The 26977-nt window shown below is 34.6% G+C and overlaps 1 protein-coding gene across 1 annotated transcript in view; it reads right to left on the bottom strand.

The window, feature by feature from the left end:
* Pms2 (mismatch repair endonuclease PMS2) overlaps positions 1 to 26977 on the bottom strand; it is an 86086-nt gene that overhangs the window by 11524 nt on the left and 47585 nt on the right. The window contains exons 7-13 of the mRNA XM_081751282.1: positions 21505 to 21696; positions 20440 to 20604; positions 18919 to 19174; positions 10874 to 11511; positions 7854 to 8002; positions 3702 to 3802; positions 2734 to 2831 (exon numbers count right to left, since the gene is read on the bottom strand). Coding sequence (XP_081607408.1) covers positions 2734 to 2831; positions 3702 to 3802; positions 7854 to 8002; positions 10874 to 11511; positions 18919 to 19174; positions 20440 to 20604; positions 21505 to 21696 — 1599 coding nt within the window. The remainder of the gene's footprint in view (positions 1 to 2733; positions 2832 to 3701; positions 3803 to 7853; positions 8003 to 10873; positions 11512 to 18918; positions 19175 to 20439; positions 20605 to 21504; positions 21697 to 26977) is intronic.

Here is a 26977-nt window from a genome sequence, read left to right as displayed (position 1 = left end):
ACTGAATTGTAGTTCCAGTTCCTCACATGTCTGACCATTGTTCGTCTCAATTGCTGCCTGAAGATCGTCATTTTATACATGTGTTGGTCTTCCGGCACGTGATGTGTCTTCGAGTGTTTCTTCACTGTCCTTAAACTTGTTAAATCACCGCGGTACTGTCCGCGTTGTCACGACACTTTCTGCAAAAGCCTGTCATATCTTCCGCCCCGCTGCAGCGGCGTTTTACCCAGTTTGAACTCGTACAGCATACACGCCCTTATAACGCTCTGTGGAGGTCCCATGTTCACTGTGTCCTTACGCAAGTTAACGGTGTAACTGAACTGCCATAATCAGGTAGTATGTTGGATATACCCACACCAACAACTGACCTTCGCCTTATCTTCATTTGCATTCAACTCACGGTGTGAGAGCCAATGGAACACAGACGTCCACAAAATGCGACAGAACTTTCTTGGTTACCTTTATAAAAAGATTATTAAGAGAAGCAATGGAAATAAAATTACGAGAGGAAGAGAGAGGAAGATCTGAAATTAAGTGAAATTTGGAATGTTTTATTACCATAAAAAGGATAGTAATTGCAACAGTATTTGATGGTTAATAGTGAAATATAAAATTATAATAATGTCATCATCATCATAGATGTTCTGTCATTATTGGCAGCTCACTTGCTGCAACTGAGAAGCTTTCATGCTCTACGGCCTTCCGCTAACCTCTTCATCCTCATGTACTATTTTTCTGTTTTGATATTGTCCATTAATTGTAGTCTCTTCGCTCCCTCCCTGTCTTTCCTGCCACCATACTCTCTAAAACGTCCCTCATGATACAGTTCCTTCTTAGTCAATGTCCCAAATAGTATAACAGAGAAACAGTTATAATATATTACAATAATTATACAATTCTCCGAATTAGTTCAACTCTTAAGATAAATGAGTCAGTGCGTTTGAAACATACTAATTTGAAACATACTAATTAAATAAACACGGGGAAATATCAAGTCTTATTTATTGAATTACAGTCATGTCCGTGAAAATTATGTGGAATATAGAAAGGTTAAAACGTGTTCATGTATATTTTTATTCACATCTTTGTGAGTCATTCATTCACTGTCAATTGAAAAAAAAAAAAAAATGAAATTTTTAAATTTTACGTCTCACGTTATGCCGGCTAGGCTAAAGGAAACGGTAATGATGAGAAATGAATAAAATGGTGGAATGAAGAAAATGGAAGGAAACGGGAGAACCCCGAGAAAACCCAGGCATACGGTATTTGTCCAGCATAAAGTTTACTTGGCGCGAGCTGGGATTGAACCAAGTACTCTATGCACTAGAGCTGAACGCTCTACCACTGAGTCACCGTGGCTCCAACCACTGTTAATTAATTTCTGATGTGTGATGTTCGGTGTTTCTGATGTTTCTGATGTGTCACTACAATTAAAGTAATGACTGTTTTGAACTAACAACATGGTAAGGTTCCTACACAGAAAATATTACATTTTTTAAAAATTGTCGAGCAAAATGATTGGATCACTTGATGTTATGGAACATCTCCCTACCCGTCAAATCTGGAACCATGTGACTTGTTTTCTTTTCCCAAGATTAAAGTCTGACCTCAAGGAAACATGTTTCGCCTCAGTTACAGAAATCAAGTTGAAAACGGTAGAACTCCTATGTGAACTTACAGACAATTACTTCCAGTATTATTACTAATAGTGGCAGGAACGAATCAGAAAAGTATAAATACCTAAAAGGTGATGACCACATTAGACAGCAATACGGTAGGTGTCTGAAGTTGAATTGAGTTTTTTTTTTTTTTTTTTTTTTGTGTCACACCTCGTATATTGGAATCAATCTGCTTTGACAGAATCACACTCAGTTCTGCAGGAAGTTCGTTTGAGGAGTACACTACTGAGATGATATATCGGAATGCAGCAGAATTATTAAACATTTATTTGGGTTGACAATGATAGTACAATATCGAAACCTTAAGAGTAGTGATAAGTACTGATTTTCTACACATGATTTAGTTCTAAACAAAATATGTATCATATATCAGAACAGACCTCGAACAACATCTTCAGCACCTATTTTGGGAACACTATATACATAGAACACCTATGAATATTGAATTGATAGGAAGAAATCTTGATTTAATTGAAGCAAATGGTTTTCCAACATAACACAACATGTTTCATGTTAAATATGTTCATGAGTTTTTCTTATTTAAAATATTTGCTCAATACAAAATCAAATGCTAGTGAAATAAATTTGTTTTTGATATAAAAGCTAATAGTTAAATATTTTAAACCATCTTCTGGACATGAATGATACATTATTCACTTTTACGTCACACAATAACAAAAACAGCAACCTTGATTATATAACGATATATAACGAATATATAACGAATACTAGCACACGTCAGCAACGAGATTATATAACGAATACTAGCACACAAAATATTTAAGTGCTTGAATGGCAATATACTATACCTATTTTATAATTTTTATTTTTATTTTCTGATAAAAAAAATCAAAATAATAATATACTCCTGTATGGGTTACCTTACAGATATTAAAAATGAAGGATATAAATATAGATCTCAGAGCTACTACAAATCATGATTACACAGAGAGAAAATATTTTTGTGACTATACATTGACGAGGCTATATTACATTAGATTACATTAGATTACATTGGCTATTTACATTAGCCAGTAAAATTTCTCGTTCTTACCTGCAGCATAAATAGCAATTCGTCAATATCTTCTTTCCCGAAAGTCCAACCCTGGCTAATAGGGATGGACGTTAACAGAAATTGTCTTCCAGATGCACCTACAAAATTTTGACTTTACATTAATTTGATGTTGTATATAATTTTATTTGGCAAATAATAGGCATTACTAAAATAGTAATACATTTTATCATTATATTGGAAATTTCGAGTAAACTGTTTATATCCTTTACACTATACGAAAGAATGATTTTATTGGAATCCTTCTGATCAATATGACATGAATTTCAAATTGCGCATTTTTAACTAATGAACGTAAATTTGTACTATCCACAGTGCGGTTACTATATAGGAAACCGTTTTGACACCTGTCGAATATCTTCATCAGTTCCCAGTGTACATATATAGCCTATATATATTTCATACCAGATTAATCATGGAAGTAATCACCAAAATATAACATACATATTTAACGTTTTGTTATCCTACATGAATAATAGAAATAATGATATATATAAACTGAGTAGTGGCAAGTAGTAATTTAGTAATTCACATTCATTAGTTTTTAACCAGTAGTTTAATAGCTTATTGTTTTTTTTTTTTTTTTTTTTTTTTTTAAATAACAGAAGTAGTAGCAATATTTACATAGTAAGACAGATGATATATCAAAAATAGAGATTCTGGCAGATTCCCTTCTTATTCCAATTATTTGAATATGTATTCCAATGTATTCATCGAGGAAGGATAACAGCAGATTATACATCAACAACATGTTACAGAAATCCAACACATTACATTTATGTACTGAATAATAGAATAATTATTATATTATTCAATATATAAAAGTAAATTAAAATGCAAACTTTAATAAATGAATATATGTATATTCTTTTACCTAACAATTATGCACGTTACTATCGACGTTATTTCTGATAAACTAGAATATAAGAATGTTTGCTATGATACTGTACCATTATCTTCAATGCTGATATTAAATCCATTTTTCTCGAAAATATCTAAGTTATCCAACAAAATATTTTCATTAACTGCATTCAATGACAGCACTTGAGGTCTGAAACAAGAGAGAGAGAGAGAAACATCAGAGCAAAAGAAATCTAAATACATTTAAAAATATGTTAGTACTGAAAACGAAATGTTTCTTGCAAGTACAGTTCTATTGAAAAGTCACTTAATGCTATCCACTTCACTTAAGGCCAAATTGCAGTACTGTAAATAGAATAATTCAGTATTTCGATTTTAACAAATCTTAAAGAAAGTCAAACACGATTCACATACGCTTAATTTAATTCATCTTATGGATAAGATTAAAGGAGTTTTTAAAGTGAGGTGGCTGATAGAAATGTTTCATTGTGAAGGAAGACTACCTATTCAAGTTGCATCGTTACCCATTAATTAAACAAGATTCTCTTCCCGAACTCCATTTATTTAATTCTACTTCTAACAATAAATATTTACCACTCGAACTACATAAACTTTAAGCCTTTCTCCAACAGCATAAATCCTTTAAACAACTTCCAAGTTCAACAAGAAGAACCCACATTAAACCATTGCCACATCTCCTCAAAAACTACAAACTAAAATATATTTCAGTAACGATAATCTTTCTCCTCTATTTAACACTAAGATTAACAGTTTCTTTTACTCGCATTCTCACTTCCAATGGCCTCTCGGATTCATCCAGGAAACCTCTAACAACTTCTTTGTCTCACTCTGAGAAACCTTCAACATTGGTGTAGAACAACTTCGTATTCTCCCGGACAAAACTTGTTTTCTCAATTCATCAACCACCGACACTAAATCCAGGATCTTCCTATCAGTTTAACAAATTCATTCTCTATCCAACACCTATAATAATTATCCTCTTTTTTTTTTTGAGAACATCTTCCAAATTCAAAATTTTTGTATCACTTTTGTTTGTTTTTTCTTTTACTCATTTGCATACATCTTCCTTCTGTTTTATTATCACTTTTACATCTGATTTTTTTTGGTAAATTCATCTTCAATCCAATTACTATTCGTTGTTTCATTCCGATTTCTAACCTAAGTGTTGCTACACATTTTTGCTAAAGCATCTTTCTTTTTTTCTATTCTTCTCTATCTCTAGCTTTCCTGTTTTCTTCTTCGCACTCATTCTGGCTCCAGAGCTCCTTCGTGGCTATGCGGTTAGCGTATACGTGTTTGGCGTGGGAGACCCGGGTTCGATTCCTGGCAGGAGCTCATGTGGTAGGTGTTGGAAATAAAAGTGGGCCGAAAGTGCTCGCAAATATGAGAATGTCAGATATGTAGTTACTGAAGATAGTCTGTGCAAATAAGATACAGAATTACGATGGGTATATAAGTTGACTTTACGATATTAGTTATTCTGAAGATATTGTGGATAATAAAGTAACAATAGCAGAGGTGTGATAAGGATTAATTGTGATAATTAAGAAGTGTATTTGGCATAGATTAATAATAAAGAAATGTTGAAGAACACAAGTATTTATTGTACATACAATAAGATAGAATATAGTTGCTAAGAAGATAGTACATTATATCTTGTTTCATCCTTTGGCTCAGTCTTAATAATTTGAGCAGTGAGTAAATTTTTGTTTTAAAGTATTAACATTAGGGATTCCACGTTAATCAGTAGATTCCGTCTCATATAACCTCGCTGCTGAAAGGGACGTTAAAATCAACTCAACTCATTCTGGATTCAAGTCTTCTGCTTTAGTGATTAACTTTTCTCACTCTTATTCTTCTTCTTTCTTAAACTTTGTCTTTCATCCCCTTTCTTATGCATAGACATTGATGATTTGCATCTACACATGAAACTGAGGTAATAATTCTCAAGCTACATTCCAGAATATACACTTTTATGCTGTTCCTACTCTGATCATAAGTTGAAACAAGATATATCAAATGTCTTAAATTTTTCCACTGGTATTATAGAGAAACAAGTGTAAGAAGTGATTCCTCCCGTTGTATTACGACATCGTCTTCCAAAAGCAGGACAAAACTCTGTGGTGTTTCGCGAAATGACTTGAAACAATTTTTACATTTCTTGAAATTTGTGTAAACATTATCCCAACGTTTGGCGTTTTGTGTAACGAGTGAATTTGCCTCTGGAATCTTACTCATTTGAGATTTTGATGTCTGATTTTAGCATCTCTTTTTCGAAATTCAGGAACATGACGGGAATAAAATTTAATAGCCTCATTGCTGACTCCATTAAACTCCAATCAATTAATCAATCAAATTGAAATTTAGGAAGAATCTATTATTTGAAATCTCCAGTTATTAACACAGATATTTTGCGTAAGTTTTATATCACAATCGACTGCTCCACACTGATAGAAATGTTTCATTGTGAAGGAAGACGACCAACTCAAGTTACATCAGCTCTTACATTAAACCACTGCCATATCTGCTCAAACTGTAAACAAACTAAAATATATTTAGTAACGGTAATCTTTCTTTTCTATTCAACATTGTCATTAACAGCTTCCTTTATTTCCAATCTCACTCCCAACAGTGGGTAACCTGAAGTTTTCAAAACAAGACTATATATATTTAAATATAATTTTCATATCTACAGTTGTTCTTATATAATGACTATCAATCATACATGCATTTTTACGAGACTCATTTAATATATGTATCCGGAAAAGTTGTCTAAAAATCCAAAATACGACAATTATTGCTATATGTTTGCTATTTTGTGGAGGCATCCTAGAGCTATTCATAATTGGGGCTGGCACGCATACGTTACGCACGGAAGTCTAAGTGACAGTTATACAAGATTGTGGAAAGCTTGTAAGATTGCTTCAACTTGAAGCAGCGAAGTGTCGTTTGATTTCTGTTGAGTGAATACAGAAACAACGACATTAGTCGAAGATAAGTTTACAAGTAGGCTGAGAAGTTCAAGCAGAGGGTAACCAATGTTGAAGATTCTCCTCGTCCAGGCCCGAAGAAGGCGCGTGCTCAACTGAATGATGGAAAAGTCACAATTTTTTTTTATTTATATATATATATATATATATATATATATATATATATATAGGATCACAGGGAATAAATTCTAGAACATTACATGTTCAGAGGTCACAATGTAAGCAATGAGTGCTATTCCAACTTTCTGCACAAAGCTGAAAACAACCATTCTAAAGGATGAAATGGTCTCGTGTCCAATGCTGTGCTTTTTCTCCATGACAAAACAAGATTACACACTGCCAGTGTCACATTGTCTATCATTGGACACCCACAGTTTGACAACTTACCCCACACTCCATATTTGTCCATCTTACACTTTCAGATCTCTATAACTTTGGTCCTACTTAAAGATGCACTAATTAGTTCGAGGTCTCAGAAGTCCAATCAGCGGTGCTTGAGTCGTTATACATACGCCCAAAAGTTTCTTCCTGTGGAATTAGTGCTATTATCACACCCTGGAGTAGGTGCATTGAACTATAAGGACTATTGACAAATAATAATAATAATGTAGTTGTTATGCTGCTTGTTATGTTCAGCAACAATAAACTTTTGGTTACTTATTGAATGAGACTTATATTAATCATATAACACATAAAGTGAGATACCTGACAGTTTTCCTGAGATACGTGAATTGAAATACATCTCACTTGTAATATCAGTAAAACTGCACACACTCTCACTCTTCTTCTTCTTTTTTTTAATAGCTAGGATATACCGAATAGCTGAAAAAAAAAAGTGAGTCTATAATCCCTTACCGCGAATTAGTAAACTATGACGGATTAAACGTGAACTCTTATTTGAAGATTTTCTTGTAATTAAATTTCATCTGAATTAATGATGCATCTTTATGAAGGTTCGTTCACTATTTCGACGCATGCCCTGGTACATTTTTTGCTTTGCAAAATAGTTTTTCTGTTTTCAGAAGTTAAGATGTCCATCTTTGTTTTTCCTAGCTTTCGGTCACATTATTCATTCAGAATATCGACTTTTATTCATTGTTAAAAACAGTAACAAACTTCATAATTCTTTTTTTTTTTTTTTTTTTTTTTCGAACGATATTGACACTCATACAACAATGATTTATAAAATGAATTAACATCATAATTATCGAAGAACGGTACAAAACTTACATGATTAATTTTTGATTTTTTAGCACTGTGTTCTGTTGGAGAGTTTCGAAATTGTATTTTTCATCTGTGGCATGTTGGTCTATAATAAATAAGTCGGATTCAAGGCGAGTAATTATGAAACCTTGATTGAACTGTCCAATAATCCGCATCTGAAAGTATAAGATCACACGAATTATTCGCAATTCTATTATGTTATTTATAATGAATCAACCATCATTTTATGAGTTAATGTTATTAAACTGATAAGTACCCAGTCATATATAACCTCTTTACTAATATTTTCTCCTCTTTCCTTGTTGAAGAAATAAAACTAAGGACACTCAATAATGGAAATTTTAAAATAAAATGTATTGAGATCCGTAGCTTAAGATAGCGCTGCTTACACTTTGTAGACTAAACAGAAGAACCACAAGAAAACCCATGAATAATTATATGATACCCACCATAAGACCACGTGTTCTAAGATTGTACTAAGGACCTTTCAAATTAAAAATGAGTACGCTACTACTTAACCATCTGGTAGCACCACAACTGGACATGAAATTAAATCTATAATGTTATATAAAAGAGAAAGAGTGACCCACTCATCAACACCCAGGTCATACTACAAGCGATAGAAACATGAAATTTGGATAGGAAACTCCTTCTGTCACGGAAGCAAGGAATAAGAAAGGATTTTTTTTGAATGTGTATCCTAATGCGGCTTACACTTTTTTTTTTCTAAGAATAGATTATCTCCCAAATCTTTGAAGTTAGGGAGATGAAACTCAGCATGTAAACTACAGATTAAAAATAAATGAACTCGGCGTTTTCAAAAATTCTGCTCCTAAATGGGGAAAGGGGACAATTTCTATAATATTCAGATTTTCGTTCCTTTATTTGGAAAGCAGCCAATTCGCTTAAGTTGGAGTTGTGAAATTCGGTATTTAAACTTTTAATTTAGAATAAGATAATGTGTATTCCAGCCTTTCCGAAAATTCTGTTCTCAAAGGGAATACAAGCAATTTTACAATATCCAAGATTTTATATTCATTAAACCTTATTCTTCGGATGCGAAAGGATGGCAGTGCTGCTAGTAAACAAATAAAGTCCTTTAAGACAGTGGTTCTCAACCAATGTGTCGCGACACACTAGTGTCACGCACGTGTGTCGCAAAATTTTAGAGTTTAAAAATCATGAAGAATTTAACAATAATTAGTTGAAATCCAGATAGACTGTACCAGTTAACATCTCCAGCGGCAACAATAATGTTCAGTGCTACATAGAATCATTATAAAAACTAATTGATTTCACTATTATAATAGATATTATTATTTATAATAAAAAATCAAATAAGTGTGCCTGGACGTTCAGTAAAATGTGTCGTCAGTCAGAAAAGGTTGAGAACCACTGCTTTAAGACACAAAGCAGATACTGCTATCATTAATGCAAGTCGCTTGAATAAATTCATAAATAAATATATTATAAATAAATTCATAAAGTATCCACCTTGTCTTTCTGTTTCATAAAATAAGACATAGATATTCTTATCTTATCATAATAGCAGAATGCTGTCTCATTACATATTATATCTGTCAGTACTTACTTGAGTATCCTAACGACGAAAATAATGATTCCTTTCATGATGCTACTTTAAGACTAACTGATGTTCACTCTAAAGAAATAATGTTAATATAGCTTGTAATTTGAGTAACATAATGGTATGCGCAGCGATCGAAATTCTTACAAGGCACTCGTGTAACATACAGTTCAAATGAAACTAAAAATATTGATTACGAATAATACAAGTTAAACAAGCACTAATAATGCCTTCATTAACGAATTCACACTTTGGAAGAGAAAAAATATCAGAAGTGACATGAATAAGTCTGTACGTATGGCCACAATTTGTAAATAAGAGATCGCCATACATTCGTTATTCGAGTATTCAAGTAAGGACTTAATAGTTTAAAGAGTTCCATACGGACTGTTTCTATATTATATTATAAAGTGTGTTAGGGTGGTTGAACTAAAATTCCTGGAATGAAGTTCTGAAGATTTATGCTAACCACACTGTTCTTAAGTTCGGGGATGCGTGTGAATCATCTCGATGTTCCTTAAATCACGCCGCAATAGCTCCAGTTATGTGAATGGGTGTATTATCATCCTAGAATATGTATCATTGCCCTGAAAAATATCTGGGCCATGGGGTACATGTGGTTTACTAAAATAGCGACATAATCACGGGCAGTGATGCAACCGCTAAGCGTCAGTTCAGGACTCACTGAAATCAAAGATATTGAGGACCACAGTATCACAGAGCCGCCACCACCTTTCACGGTTAGACGCAGACACTGCAGATCATACACTTCTTTGGGTGTTTATCACACGTAACCATGGCTCTGGTTTCGAATTAGGTGAATGATAACTCACCCGACCACATCACACGTTTCCAGTCTTCAGCAGTCCATGTCGTATGTTTGCAGCACCAATGACGTCATGCTAAAAGCGGTCTCTTATAAGCGGTTTCACCCGTATAAATCGACTCTGTTATGTCAATGTCATGCAACTGATTGTCGACACAGGCTGCGGGAAGTGCTATTTTAGTTCCCCCGTTACTTGCACCGCATGTCTTGACGGTTCTGAGTGACAAATTTTTGAAAGAAGATTGTGGATAGTGTAAAATGTATTATGGATATTGGATATATTTTGACAAAATTGTGGGAAGGATATGTGTTTTAACAGTGTAAAAAAATTCTACAGATATTAGTAGCATGCCTTGTACGCAATATTTGCAATTTAATCACTTATAATTCAAGAACATAAGCCCTAAAGTAAAGATGTGTGAAGTGCTAAACTATACTAAATTTATGAGTTTTTACTCTATTTTCTCAACTTTGGTGGCTCAAGAACGTCCCCCATGTGGATCAAAATTCAACAAACATAATACATTTTTGTGGGATGCAAGGTTAGTGCTTAATTTTCATTTAGAATATGTATACTGTATAGCGTGCATTAGCGAGGAAATAATTGCGTCTTACCTGCGTAAACTTATCCTTAGAAACTTCTTTCCTCAGTTCATCTTCTGCTTGCTTGTTATCAGATGGGTTAATCTGAGCATGAAACTTCCTCTTCGTTAACTTCTCTCGTTTTGAAGATGATTTCTTCGACAACATTTCTTGAACACTTTTTAAAGTTAAGGGGACTTCAATAGCGTGTCTCGAGCTAGAATGCGTATGAACATCTGAAATATCGTAACTTATTTCTTTTATTTCTTTCTTTATGTGTTCAGTAACTGACTCCTCGAGATCACTACTGACAGATAGATGGACTTCTTTTTCGAGACAAACTTCGGGTGTAGACATCTCAATCGTGTCATTTTCTTCAGGTAGGTCACACATATATACATCCGAATTCTTCTCTTCGCAAGTAAGTATTTCACTAGAACTAATAGTTATAGGTTTCTCTATTTCTACAGTCTTCACTTCGGCTTCCACTAAAGACTGCTCTTCTGTTCGAATATCTTCTTTACCTTCAACTATTTCAACAACTTGCATGTGTTTCACGTCATCTGAAGAGCCCTCTTTATCTACTGATAAACTGTTATTGCTCTCACTATCACAATCACCATTTCGATTCGGACCAGTATTAGATCTAAAAAATGACTCCATGCGAAGTTCTGAAAGAAAGATATGTACAACAATTCTACACACATATATATAAATGAAAAATAATAGCTTACAGCTATATCATTCAATCGAGAGAAGAGGAATCGATCGGAGGAAGCACCTTCGAAAACATGATATCGCACTATGGCGAAGTTATATATATATATCTTGGAAGAATATAGAAATGACTTTAAGGCATGGCTAATAATCTGTATTTGATTTTAGTATGTAGTTACTTACAAACACACTGTGATTTCTATATTATATCAATAGGAAAATAAATTCCACGTACCTTGCGTATGCTCCTTTTATTTGAGTAATAAAAATTTCGATGCCTGTTACAGGAATCTGGCATCTTTTTCTGACGACGCAGCGATAAAGTGTTTAAATCAAGTCTTCGTAGGTAGTTTTCTCCATTAGTTGACAAGTACAACTTCTTAAAGATACTGCTGACCAAGCACTGCTGTAAAGACTTGATTTAAACCCTCACGGTTACGTCGTCAAAAGACGATGTCAGATTGCTGTAACAGGCATTGGAATTATTAGGATTCAAATAAAAGCAACACACGCTCCGTACATGGAATTTATATTCTCATTGATAAAGGCGCATAAAATGAATATTCTAACATACTGTATATTATACTTTACATACACAATATATATAATGCAATCCCCAGATAATAGTAACTTGACTGAATTCAAATAATTACAAAATATGGTAAAATAGTTGTTTCTTAGCATATCACTGCTCAAATTTAACAGTTTGCTCGAATTTGGAATTGAAGCGCTTAGAGGATAAAGGTGTTATGTTACATTTTCTGAAATGTTGCATTCTGGCAGTTCATATACGTGTTATATCTTAGCCATGCTACGTAAAACATTATTTCATGAGTCCTCGTCTGGGTGCAAATATTTAGAGACGATGAAGGCGGTATGTTAACGGACAAAGTTGTGACAGCCAATTTTCCCGTCATATTCAATTTGTTACATAACACCTTTATCCTCTAAGCGCTTCAATTTATACGGTGGGTTTAAATTTTACTTTTCAAGAGTCGAAAAATAAAGTGCAACAGACAGATCCAAAAAGCTATACAGTACACTCCGTTTCACGAACCCCTCTCTTCCAGAAGAAATCGGTTCAGGACCAGTTTAGTGAACAAATATTCCTTATCTTACCTCAGTAGCTCCTGCGCGTTTGTTGTAAATATCCTTTGTCAGAGTGATATTCGAAAACATTACTTTGTGGTTTGTTACACTTTCTGTGTTATTTTAGCCCTCCTACGGCTCGTAAGAAAGAGAATAATAGCAATGTGTTAGTAATAGCAACAGTTAAGAACCTAAGTATATTATTGAGGAAGTAAAAATGGAAACCACAGGAAAACATCAGAATGATTTCACTCTTCATCACAGGAAAATAATGTTAAAAAAAAAGTACAATGTTTATGTGTAACTGATTTATTCCATTTACATTAATTTCAACGGGAAAATAATTTCAGTGAGCGAACTGCCTTGCGGAACGGATAAGTTCGTGACCCGAAGGTTTACTGTATGTGGAATCAGTGGCGTAACTGAGGGGCCGGCAGAGACTGCAGTGCGGGGGGCCGCACAGTTTGGGGGCCCGCCGCGAAGCAAATGCCAAGAACTATAGGCTACAAAAAGTGAGCTGAATTCGGAATATTCACTTCCCTGAACACCATTATTTGTTTTAGAAAAGAAAAATATGCTCTGGGTGAAAATTCATCCATTCTAGTAATATCAGTTTAAAAACTCATCTTAGCACTCGAAGGTTAAGGGAAAATAATTTTGCTGCCGACTGTACAATGTGCTGAAAATGTCTTCTTTATGGTGCAAAAATTTAAGCAGAAAGAATACGTAGCCTTATCACTACATTCAGCTCAACTAACGTGGCTTCGTTTCTTTATGTAAACATGTCAATCAATGCGCCAATAAACACGTTGTATTCTTTCTCGATTATAAATGTAAACCGTATCTTTATCACGACGGTGTGTACAAAGCAATAACATTTTTTTTGGCTAGTTTAGTTTCTAGTATTGAAATGAAATGAAATCTTTGAGTTTTAAGTCCCACGGTTATGCCGGTTAGGCTAAAGGAGACGGTGATGATGAGAAATGAATGAAATGGTGGAATGAAGAAGGTGGGAGGAAACGGGAGAACCCCGAGGAAACCCACACACACGGTGTTTGTCCACCACAAAGTACACTTGGCGCGAGCTGGGATCGTACCAGAGACCCCATGCACCAGAGGTGAACGCTCTACCACTGAACCACCGCGGCCCCTAGTTTCTACTGTTGTGGTGTTTAGTTTCATTATCTGTATAAAGAGCATTGTTTTTTCTTTCTTGATTCTTAAAGGAGACTTGGTTCAGCGAATGAGTTTATCGATGTGTACATAGGAAACATTGGTGTGGTGTTAGTTAAATTTTCCGTGAGTGCTGTAGAACGGTTCTTGTATATCAATGCTCTTTCTTACATTTTTATTTAATTTTATCTGTTATAGTGAACTTCAATCCGCATAGACCTATACAGGCATTTCTTAGTTTTATTTCCCTGACTTTCAATGAACTGAATGTTTTGTATTTTATAAAACATGAAACCATTTAATCCAAAGTATGAACATTTGAGTGGTGCTCGGAAGAGAAAGAAACGAAAAGGAGTTGAAAAGTAGATATCAAAACTGGTCAAAATTGATTCACTTTTTACCAAAAATGTGAATACCGCTCCCACCGAAACTGATTCTTCACCTATTATTACTATTACTACTACTAGTAGTATTACTGTTGTTACTACTACTATGTCTATTACTATTACTGCTACTGCTCGTAGTACTAATTCTACTGTTACCGAAACAGATCCTACCGCTAATAACGATCTAAATTTAGAATTACCAAATAATGCAAAAGAATTTTCCTTGATCGTGCTGACTATCCGGATAATTTAGATAATGAAACCAAGGAATTCATTGTTCATCATGGACCATGTAGATTACAAGGACCGTTTCCTAAAGATCCAGAACAGAATAATACATCATTTTCCAAAAATTACTATGAAAAAACAAAGACCGGCTTCAAAATTACTAGAGATTGGCTTTGCTATTCAGTGAAAGGAGATTTTTCGTATTGCCAACCGTGTTGGTTGTTTGCAGATCGTAGTTCGACAGGTTTTCAATTAGGTTGGGTAAGAGGAATTCGTGATTGGCAAGGGTTATCAAAGAAAATAGAAAGCATGAAAGTAGCAAATCTCATCTAAATGCGTGCGTTATATTCAATACGTGGAAAAGAAAAAGAAACAATAAATGAACATATATGGAATCTGAAGTAAGTAAGTGAAAAAAAAAAAAAAAAGTGAATAAGTGGAAACAAATCATTGGTCGTATTGTTGGCGTTACTCTTACCCTAGCAGCGTCCAATCTAACATTTCGAGGTCGTAGAGAAGAAATAGTGAAAGCACATAGTGGGAATTTTATATCCGTTATAGAATCATAATTATTGGCTAAATATGACCTTGTTTTGGAGCAACTTATCAGTGGGCCAAAGTTATCTAAGTATCCTAGTCCAAAAATTCGAAATGAAATAATCGAACTTCTGTCCAAAAAAGTAAAAGACGACATATTAAATGATATAAAATCTGCGCATTTTTTCTCTATAATTATGGATACTTCTGAAGAAAATTACTAAGAAGGATCAGTTAAGTCAAATATATCGATATGTTACTATTGAGAAGGATCCATCTGGAAAGCCCTTAGGAATCAAAGTTGATAAAAGTTTCTTAGGATTCAAAAATATTACCGATCATACGGCTGTTGGGTTAGAAACATAAATTCTGAAAATAATGCAGGAAAATTGACTTTCATTGTCAAAATGTCGACGGGGCGGCAAATATGTCTGGCATTTATAAGGGCTTTAAAACAAGAATTCAAGAAAAACAAAAGAGCGCAAAGTTTGTTTACTGCGCTGCACATAATTTGAACTTACTCTTGAATGACGCTGTATCATTTGTGCAGGAAAACAAAAACTTTTATGACATAATTGAGAGACTCTATGTGTTTTTCAGTCAGAGCACCAAAAGATGGGAACTGTTTTCGACGTCTTCACATTCAGTAGAGAAACTTTGTCTTACGCGTTGGTGTTCAAGATTTGATTCATTAAGAGCTTTACGTTATTCATATTCAGTTATTATGAGAGCCTTAACAAAACTTACGCTTCAGTCCAAAAACATTAACGAAGTAGAAGAGGTGAATGATTTAAAGAAACAATTAGAAAAGTTTGAATGTATTTTACAAGTTGTCCTTCATACTAAAATACTTGAAACTATGAACTTGACTTCAAAATTTCTTCAGACCAACGATGTTGATCTTTACCAGGCATCAGCCCTTCTTCAGTATGCTACTGATACACTATCTAATTACAGAAATAATTTCCAAGATGCAATGTTGTCAACTACTGAACTTGCAAGACAATGCGGTTCCGGCATAACATTTGAGAACGAGAGGGTTCGAAAAGTCTAGAAACATTTCGATGAATTAGTCCAGGGCAATCGTTTGACAAACCCGGAAAGACATTATCAAGTAACTGTATTTAATAATACCCTAGACATCATTATACATCAAATCCAAATTAGAGTTGAATTATGAAAGAACTAAGTGAGCTATTTATTATACTAACTCCCCAGTTTTTGTCTTCTGCTTCGGATGAAGAGCTACATAGGAAAGCAATTCGTTTGTTTTCTACGTATGAAGAGGACCTGACAGAGGATTTTGCATATCAAATTCAAAGATTTAAACTGGTTTTACACAAGGAGATAAAGTTGAAAACAACAATTCGAGAACTAGCATATCTCCTATTAATAGATAACTATACTTTGGCTTCTAGTATTCCAGACGTATGTACAACTTTTTTTTATTATTTATTTATTTATTTATTTCTGACCTTACCAGTGACTGTTTCTACAGCAGAGCGATCTTTTTCAAAATTAAAATTGATAAAAAACTATTTACGCAGTTCCGTGTCTCAAGAACGATTGACTGGTCTCAGTATTTTAAGTATTGAACGTGAGAGAGCAAGAGCAATAGATGTAACTGAAACAATTTAAAAAAAAAAAAAAAAAAAAAAAAATGCAACAAAAAATGCTAGAAGACTACACCGCTTCAAATGAACTTCGACATTCAGCAGTTTGTTTGCCTTTTTCGGTGAGTATTAATTTTAATTGCAATTTTATTATATTGCATGATCAATATGTTAAGTATGATTTATTAACCATTGTCTTCTACAGGGACATAATATAGTAGGAAGTTAATGGGCATGGGAAGGGGGGCCCAAAAATAATCCTGTACGAGGGGGACATTTTTACGTTACGCTACTGTTTGGAATTTTCTGAAGAAACACATTTTAGTCTGAAAACACTGAAATTTTGACATGAATACATAGTACAATGTCCAAGATATTTATTTCTTTATTACACTAACATGCTAGTATGATAGCAAAAATAAAAAATAAATAATACAAAACGAATGTATTTAAAAGCGTGAAAACTGATTATTTTCTATAAGTAACTTCAAAGACAAACTGTACTGGGTACAAAAATACTTTTTAACGATAGTGCTACTAGAACTATTGCTAATATCTCTAAAGCCAGTATTTACCCTACTCCACTTAATGAAAAAAGTAACCTTATTGTGTCTATACATATATCCAAGCAAAGTAATTGCTTCTCTTGCTTTCTCCGTAGATTAAAAATAATATGCCAGACATTTTCCTTCTTACAATACTTCAATTTATATCACAATCTCGTCATACAACAATCATAAACCTCAATTCTCCCTACAGAAGGCATAAAATTGTAAGTTGATAAAAAGCGAAAGCAATCCAATCTCTTTATTTAGAAGTACCATTATGCTCACTGCATAGTACCTTCTTCTTGTCCACCTAAACCATAGGTTGGTGGGCAACATGGAAATTTTAAAACTTTTTTCTCGCTTGGGAGAGCTGTTTTATATTTTGAAAAGGCCTCTTCTTCGTGACTGCATCTAGATATTCTATCCTTGGTTTTCCTCTTCCTGATTTTATTTTTGCCTTTCCCTCTATCAGCACGGTGATCCAATCGGAGTGCCGAATAAAATGGCCAAGCATGCTGTTTCTTCTTTCTCCTATTATCTTCATGATCTGTTGTCCTTCATTAGCTTCCTTTAGTACGTCTTCATTCCTTTTCCTTTCGGTTCATGATATGCGCAGCATTCTGCGCCAACACCACATTTCAAATGCTTCCAGCTTGGATATTTCAGCTTTTCTCAATGTCCACGTCTCTGATCCGTAAAGCGCCACGCTCCATACCAGTGTCTTAATAAATCGTTTACGAACGTCCAGCGACCCATTTCTTGATGTTAGTAGTCCTCTTTTCCTATAGAATGCTTATTTAGCCTGCGCTATTCTGGAACTTCACGTCTTTTTCACTTTTTCCGTCCAAGGATATTAGACTTCCTAAATAGGGAAACGTCTTCGATTTTCTCTCTATCTCTTTGCCTCTTTCTATCCTGCTCTTGTGCACTTTATCACTTTGGTTTCCTTCTTATTTATCTTCATTTTGCATTTTTTTTTCCAGTTGGTCGTTGCTTCCTGCAAGTTGGAAAGTGCTTTCTGCAAGTCCTCATCATTCTCCGCTATCAATGCTACGTCATCAGAAAACCTTATTGTGCTGAAAACCTGACCATTTACTTTTACGCCTTTCTCGTTTCTATCAAAGAATTCTTTCATAGCCTCTTCTATATAGACGCTGAACAGGAGAGGTGAAAGTCAACATCCTTGCCTCACTCCTTTACTTGTTCTTGCTTTCTTCTGATCTCTTCCTATAACAGCTGTCTGGTTCCTATAAAGTTGGTATATTATTCTTCTGTCTCTGTAATCCACTTCCAGATTCTTCAACGCATAGTACCCGATAATTCTTTTTCAATTGTTCAATTTTACACAAGAGCTGAAGCAAATCAACATAGTAGATCTCTCTCATACAAGAGCTGATGCTCCCTTGACTCACTTTGAGTTTTACTAGACCCAGATTTACTTCGTTTAAAGGTAATGCAGGACAGCTTCGTTAAGACATAATAATAATAATAATAATAATAATAATAATAATAATAATAATAATAATAATAATAATAATAATAATAATAATAATAATAATAATAATAATAACGTATGAGACCTGGTTCAATTCTCGGTGGGGACTCATGTGTTTCGGACCCTACTCAAACTGTGTGTTCATGTTTCATATAGCTTCGGTTCTTAAAACTATATTAAACTCCAAATCAACCAATCAAAATAAAAAATATAAAATCCCAATATTCATAATTTTACAAATCTGAACCCTTTAATCAAAAAAGTGCCCATTAATACTACACGCAATACTTACGTTTAGGACGTACTTCATTGTAACTCGTTATGGTCCTTTTTCTGCTTTTTCCATCAATCCTATCCACAATTTTCTTTTGCGTATTATCACTATTACTACTTGAAGAATGCTTTCCGAATCTCTGCAACAGAGTACTATAATTGACTTCCGCTCTCTCAGTTTTCTTCTCACACGAAGAAAGCCTCAGTAAAGGAGAAGTCTGCTTACAAAGATCTTGCTGGGTTAAAGTACTTTCAAACAACTGCACAATCGATGCCTGTAATAGGAATACAATACTTTGTATAAGAACGAACATGTTTAACTATGACATCTCAGATAATATTTCATACAATGATTTCTACTTTAAGACATTACAGGATATTAAAGTTTGAACTTCAATAATCTGTATCTTAAATTTTGATCTAGGTCTTCATTTAACTTCACAACTAAAGAGGCATGGTCCTTGTGAGCATACAACTTTTATCACAGCTGACCACTAAAGTATGGTAATTTGTTCTACAAAAGTAGCAAAATAATAAGTAAATTAAAAGCTTCTTGTATTCTTTCAAATGACGCAACCCCATAGTTTTTAAATAATAATAATAATAATAATAATAATAAACTTGATGTTTCCCTTGCGGTTTGTTTTCCAAATCACAGTAACTTGTAAGCATAAATTCTGTTCTACTTTTATTATATATATATAAAGTATAGACGAACTTTAAAAAACAATTGTAACTTTATTGTTCTTAATAATCACTTAAATGTGAATGTAAAAGAAGAAATATCTACAATTATAAGAAATGAATGTTGTTTCTCCACAGTACATTTCTAATAATATTATCACACACTGGACTTATAATCTTGTTGATATTCAAATCAAAAGTCTAAACAAGCGTTATTTTGATGTTAGATCAATAAACGATACAATATGAAATAATAGTAATCAACCTCCCTTTTATCCTCCCATTCCGAACATTGTACTTCACAAATTAGATGACTTCACTATACTTAAAACTAGATCAATATTCATTAGGTCTTAACAGAACTTATACATAATGAAATACAGATATAGACTGTTGTGAACTGAATCAGAGCAGTAAAGGTTTTACATGCTAGTTTGCTAAGAGCTGAATGCTAATTTGCATTTTTCACATTGTTTAGAATTCCCGGTACCGTTTCTCCTATCATATAATTGAGTATTACGGCTATGATCTTTTGCGTACAAAGGAATACAATATTTGACATACAAAGAGTAAAAGAATGAACGACCGGACAGCGAATCGAACTTGCTCTCCAGCTTACCGCGTAGATGTCTTAACCACCACTAAAACATGGTGACTTGTGTTCTTGAAGTTTCCCCACTTCTCAAACATTATCTATGGGCAATGTAGACCCCGAACTCAATAGTCTTTCCTCTGTCAGGACTGCCACCTGACTTTTTGTCCACCTTATATATATAACGGGAATGTTTGATGAATCACAAATTTTAGTTGTGATTTTAAAACAGTGACTTAAAAGAATACGTACAAATTAACGTACCTTAATTACAGCAAGTAACAACTTCTCGTTTTCAACAAAAATTTTTCGTTTATCAGGCGTTACATTAACATCAACATTATCCTGGTTTATTTTAATATTCAGCAATACAAATGGATACTGGTGCCGGTTGAACATATGATAGACTTCGTTTACAACCTTAATAACCTACGAAGAAAGAGATTTAAATAATCAGTAACTATATTTCCCAAGTCATATTTTAAAATACTCACACATTATAAACGAAATCACGATACTATGTACAGACTATTAGTTGAATTTATACGAAGAAGTTTAATAATTAAAATAAAACAAGATCTTACCCCCAACTTTGTTGGAAAGTTGGTAAGATTCCATGTTTTGTTATGTGATATTACTTACCAGAACTTGAATTTTTCTGAAAGAAAAAGAAGAAATCCTCCATTTTAAATTTTGTGAGAATAAAGTAAAATGATAAATTTAAGCATTAAGGTTAAAATCAGAACGTAAATAATCGAAAAGACTTTCTCAAACCCATCTGATATAATTATTCGCTTCAGAAAATTAAGCTACCACACTGGGATGTTACCACTGCCAGACCGAAGTCATTTCTTTCCGGGAAAGAAACAAGAAATTTACTAAAATATTTTCGTAAGAAAATATTTCTGAAGCAAACTATTGAATGCAGATTAAAGCTAGTTTATGTTAACATCTTTCACTAACAAGCAAAAGCGTAACCCGCTCACTGGTTCACGTCAAAGATCATTCCGGCTCCCGCGTAGCATAATATATGCTTTTGATGATCTTTGTATTTCCTTCAATAACCTTTTAAAACAAACTCTTTACATGCATTTTTCATTTCTAAAGCCAAAAGTAAATGCGAACTAGAATTTCCAAATAATGTTGTAATTCTATTACACAAAAGATACGTACATTTACTTTCAAGCAGTTAACGATAATTCACAAGAATTTTAATATTTAATATAACTGACAGAAGATCCTTATAAAAATGACCTGAAATCCAACACGTTATTAGCAGGAATTATTGGATATTTCTTAATTATAGTAATTGAAATTCAACACAGTCACCTTTGTTGGTTCACAAGGTCGACCGTTGATATAATAAAACTGTCTGTCAGGAGCACTTCGCCCACTTCCATGACGACAGGATGAGATGAATCCAACAATATTAAATGGATATGGTCCCTCCGTCTTCACACCGAACTCTTCCCTAACGGAATCAGTTAGCGGCTTTTCTTCAAATGCAATCAAACTCTGAAGCTGTAAGAAAGAAAGGCAAAACAACTTAGATGATAATATTCTCCATTATACTAGCTTTGTCTATTATATACTATAATTTAAAATAAACTAATCGCTGAGCAAAGCAAAGCAATTTATCATTATAAAACTCATATTCTGTGAAAGTTCAGCCAATTAAACACTTGGCTTCATCAGACACTATGACTTACATGAGAATTAACAAAAGATTAAATACTAAGAGACAGCTAAAATCTTTCTGGAACCTGATTGGTCGCTGACAGCTCATCACGATCCTCAGGAAAGGAAGCAAAAGGTTATTGGAGGTACTAAGAGAGAGGAAGAAGACAAAAGATGAGTTAGGAATAATTAAGAAAAAATGAAATGAACTTTTTGAGTTTTACATCCGACGCTTATGCCCGCTAGGCTAAAGGAGACGGTGATAATGAGAAATGAATGGGGATGGAATGAAGAAAGTGGGAGGAAACGGGAGAACCCCGAGAAAACCCATGCACGGTGTTTGTTCACCACAAAATTCACTTGGCGGGAGCAGGGTTTGAACCCGGGACAAAAAAAAGGAGTCATTTATGAAATCCAGTGCAATGAGTGTAATATGTGCTATATTAGAGAAACAGGAAAGAAATTAAAGGAGGAAATTAAACAGCATAAGGACGGTATAAGGCTAAAAAGAAAGAAATGAAGTCTACAAACACTTAAAGGATACGGGACACGAGGTTAACCTTTATCCGCTCGCGCCCGCGGCAAATTGGCCGTCAATTTCAGTTTTTGTGCCCTTCTTCCCAGAGCTCTAAGGTTATAACTGGTGGGGTGTGTATTCTCCATTTACACTCCCATCCTCTAGATTATGTGTAGTTGCAGTCTAACCAACGATGACTTCCGGCTCAGTACAATTCCAAAGTTGGTGGTGGCGGGTGGAGTGCCAACCTGCCGTGAGTGCGAGCGAAAACGTGAATTTTTTGTTGTGCACTTACATAAAAATGTAAGTAAAAGTTTCATTATTTTTCATTGGCTGTTTCATTTTCAACTGCTCTAACGTCAAAAATAATACAAGAAGGCCATATCTGTACGAGTTAGCATTAGAACTAACGAATGAAAACTTGAAAGCTCGTTCTAAAATCTCAACTTTGCGAAAAGATTGCTGATGTTCTTGGCACAATATAGAGAGCAAACTACCGATGATGAATCAGTCCAACCAATCCACAGTTGTATTTTCTACCGCTGAGGGTCGAGAAATAACTGGGGAACTCGCCTTGAATGTAAAAATCGTGGTAAAAACGTCTGCAAAGAGCACTCAACCATTATTATTACTTGTAATATATTCCTCCAATCTCACAACGAGGACAGTGACATGGATGTTGAGTAGCTTAGAACCCGCCTTGAATGTACTGATTGTGGAAAAACATGTGCGAAAAGCACTCAAGCATTACTACTACTTGCAATAAATGCCAGTAATCTCACAACTAGGACAGCGACATTGATGTTGATTATATTAGATTCTGTTATTTTGTATTTTGTTCACTGTGAATTCATTCATATTTAGCAGTGTTGTAATTTAATTTAAATATATATTTTTTGGTCAACAATGATTTGTTTTAATTTAATAAACCTAATTACTCCAAAACATACACTTAGCATCATGCATAATGCTGAAAAACATGAAAAAAATAATCGATGACAGCCAAATTACCGTCGGCGCGAGCGGAAACGTGAATTCGTAGTACGCGAGCGGATGAAGGTTAATTGGAAGTGCTAGACCAAGAAGACAAAGATGATCAGGAAATGGAAAGAAGTAAGATTTACTGAAAGCGAAGGTGATGAATAGAAACTCAGGAATTAAAATTGATGAACAGTGGAATAAGTTATCAGGAAGCACTAAGACATAAATCTTGTGTCATTTTTGTTATTGTGGTTATTATTAGGATTATATTATCATAATTATATTTTGTGAATTTATTTGGTGAGTTTTTGTTAAGAATTAAGTATATGTGTATACAATCTAAACAGGGAATTTAGCAGATTTTCTACCTGCTTTGATTCTACAAGATGATTGGCTGTCAGCTATCAATTAGGTTACAGAAAGACTTTAGCTGTCTCTTAGAATTTAATCTTCTGTTAATTCTCATATAAATCATAGTGTCTGATGAAATCAAGTGGTAAGTTGGCCAAACTGTTACAAGATATTAGCTTATAATAATAAATTGGTTTGCTTTGCTCAGTGATTAGTTGATTTTAAATTAAATGATAAGGAACCTACTTCACACAAACAAAATGCAAATAATACAAAAAAACTAAATTGGGTTTTATCAGGTAACAAGAAAATATTACGTGATTGGTGAGGCGAACCTCTAAGAAATGATACATATTAAGAATGTTTTCAAGTCTAACCGGTGCAGAAAGAAAGAAAAAAAAAAAAGTTCTTTTAATATGAAATGAAATGAATCATTAGTTTAATCTTTCCGTTTATGCCTTGTAGCTAAAGAAGACGAATGATAACTGAAGGGATGGACACGATGTCTGTTCACTATAAAGACATATAAAGAGTCCGCTGATATCCATCCATAATATTAATACTCATATTTCTCACTATAACATTATCTAACCATTGTAAAGAGCTCCTTCATGGCTAAGCGGTTAGCATACGCGCCTTTGGCGTGGGAAACCCGGATTCGATTCCCGGCGGGAGCTCATGTGGTTCGGATCCCACGTTAAGATGTAAGTCCACGTCTCATATAGCCTCACTGCTGAAAGGGATGCAAAATATCAAATCAAACAGAAAAAGCAATCATTGTAAAGATACTTAGTGGTAACTGATACCAGATATACAATCATGGAATTAAATGAAATTGCCTGAACTTATCTTTTAATCCTTGCCTTCAGCATCTGTTGCAGGTGGTATCATCAGAAAAAGACATTACAGAGAGATATCCGCGGATCTTGTAGACTATAAAGTCAATGGTATCCCACAGACCTTACTTTTAAAATATGACTCAATCACAGAAGCGCACTGTGCAGGATTCAATCTTTCAAACTGTATCCCTACTGCTACAACCTAGAATGTTCGTTTTCGTTTTCATTGTAGGACCATACGGAACGTCAACTTTTGAAGGTAGTATATGAATATTACCGGACTCTTCATTCTAATGCATTTGCTTTTATGTACTTACAAAAAGAAATTTATAAAATACGTAACAAAATAACAATGTAAGTCATAAATATATGTTATGTATTACGTGCTGATCGGTTCAAATTAGACTCTAATTTCAATCATACAACACGTTTATTTGATCACCCAATTTTACTTATAACACGAAATTCAATAAATGAAATCAATGTGCTTTCATTTAAGATGCAAACCACACACACACACATGTCGTATTAAAGGTTATTTTTCTATGTGATCATCGTTCGATAAGTTCCAAGAAAGAAAGACAGAAAATAAAATTTTAAATATTATAATATATATATATATATATATATATAAGAAAAAGCTGTATCATATGATTCTACGTCGCAAGCCGACAGAATATGTAACAATCAAATGTTAAGGTCAGAGGTCACGGTCAGATCAAGGTCATAAGTCACCTTGAGAACCCATTTGAATACACTGAAAACAACGCAATGTCTGTATCAAATCATGTTAAATATCAAAATGAAGCAGCGAAACAAGCAAGGAACATTCAATAGTAGTATGAGGTCAAAGATCATACGCAAATACAAGGTCAAAGGTCAACCACAAAACTCAAATAGTCGCTGGGAAAACAGCAGTTGTTATAATAAAAGGGCATGTTGAAGGACGAAAGAAAACAGTTGAAAATGAAATGAAATTGAGTTTTACGTCCCACGGTTATGCCGGTTAGGCTAAAGAAGACGGTGATGATGAGTAATGAATGAAATGGTGGAATGAAGAAAGTGGGAGGAAACGGGAGAACCCCGAGAAAACCCACGCACACGGTGTTTGTCCACCACAAAGTTCACTTGGCGTGGGCTGGGATCGAACCCGGGACCCCAAGCACCAGAGGTGAGCGCTCTACCACTGAGCCACCGCGGCCCCTAGAAGAAAACAGTTGAACAATCAAGTCCTGCACCTCCGTTTGGCGTACGGTAAAGTTGCAAGCGTGATGAACGAGCTGCAAGCAGGATGGCACCACGGGGACCTTGACAATAGTAGGCGTGGCTGCCTTAGCCGCTCTTAGAGAACACTATTTGTGCATAGTCTTAGAGGCGCCACTCGTGTCAAGTGCAGTTAAAGTCGAATAAGGACAAAACACGAGACAAACATTTTGTGTCTACACTCTAAGTGTATCGGTTTATTAATTGGTTTGGTCGTACCTCTGACAAGGTGCGTATTCGCAATGAATTCTTTATCGGCAGAACAACGAGCAGATTTAGTGGAGTGGTATATTCAGTGTGGTAAATCTGCTTCAGTTACACGACGAAGAGCTCATGCAGAGTGGAACGTTGTCATAAGGAACACCCAGATACGAGTATATCGTCTCTATAAACAGTTTCGCAGTAACTGCTTCTATACAAAGCACCTACTGACGAGGAAAAGGGCTGGTAGACCCATAACAGTAACGACTCCAACAAAGAAAAGGGAAGTAGCTGTATCTATTCTTCAATCCCCTCAAAAGTCTCTGACCCGTCGCAGTCTTGCAGTTGGTATTAATAAGTCAACTTTAAGTAAACTGCTAAAAAGAATGAAATTAAAACCGTACAAAATCAGGGAAGTTCAGGAACTGCGAGCAGAAGATCCCTTTTGTAAGTGGGTCATTGAGAAGTTGAACAAAAACCTCATGTTCTTATTCCAATTACTTGTGACAGATGAAGCAAAATTTTTTGTTAATGGTTCCGTTTCGTCTTCTCATGATCGATATTGGGCTCATTCTCAACCACGTGTTCGCAGTGAACGTTCCATTGATCAGACTAGAGTAATGGTGTGGATGGGTATCACAGCAACGCAATCATTGGTCCCTTCTTCTTCGACGCAAATGTGACACAATAATCTTATCAGCGTATGTTACGTGAGTTTCTTTTCCCGGAGTTGGATCGTCTGAACATGAATGAGAATGATGAAATTTGGTATCAGCAAGACGGTTCTCCTGCGCATCGTACGAATGCAACTATGGCTGTTCTGAGGGAACGGTTTGGACAGCATGTGATCTCTATGGGAAGTGAAGTGCAATGACCACCAATAAGTCCCAACTTGTCGCCGTGTGACTTTTTTCTTTGGGGATTTCTGAAATAGGTGGTGTATAGAAACAGACTCACATCTGTTGAACAACTA

The sequence above is a fragment of the Thermobia domestica genome, chromosome 3 (assembly GCF_964235325.1).
Source record: "Thermobia domestica chromosome 3, izTheDome1.hap1.1, whole genome shotgun sequence".
Lineage (NCBI taxonomy): Eukaryota > Metazoa > Arthropoda > Insecta > Zygentoma > Lepismatidae > Thermobia > Thermobia domestica.
Note: the sequence above shows the minus strand (reverse complement) of the source record. Positions and strands in the feature narration are given on the sequence as shown.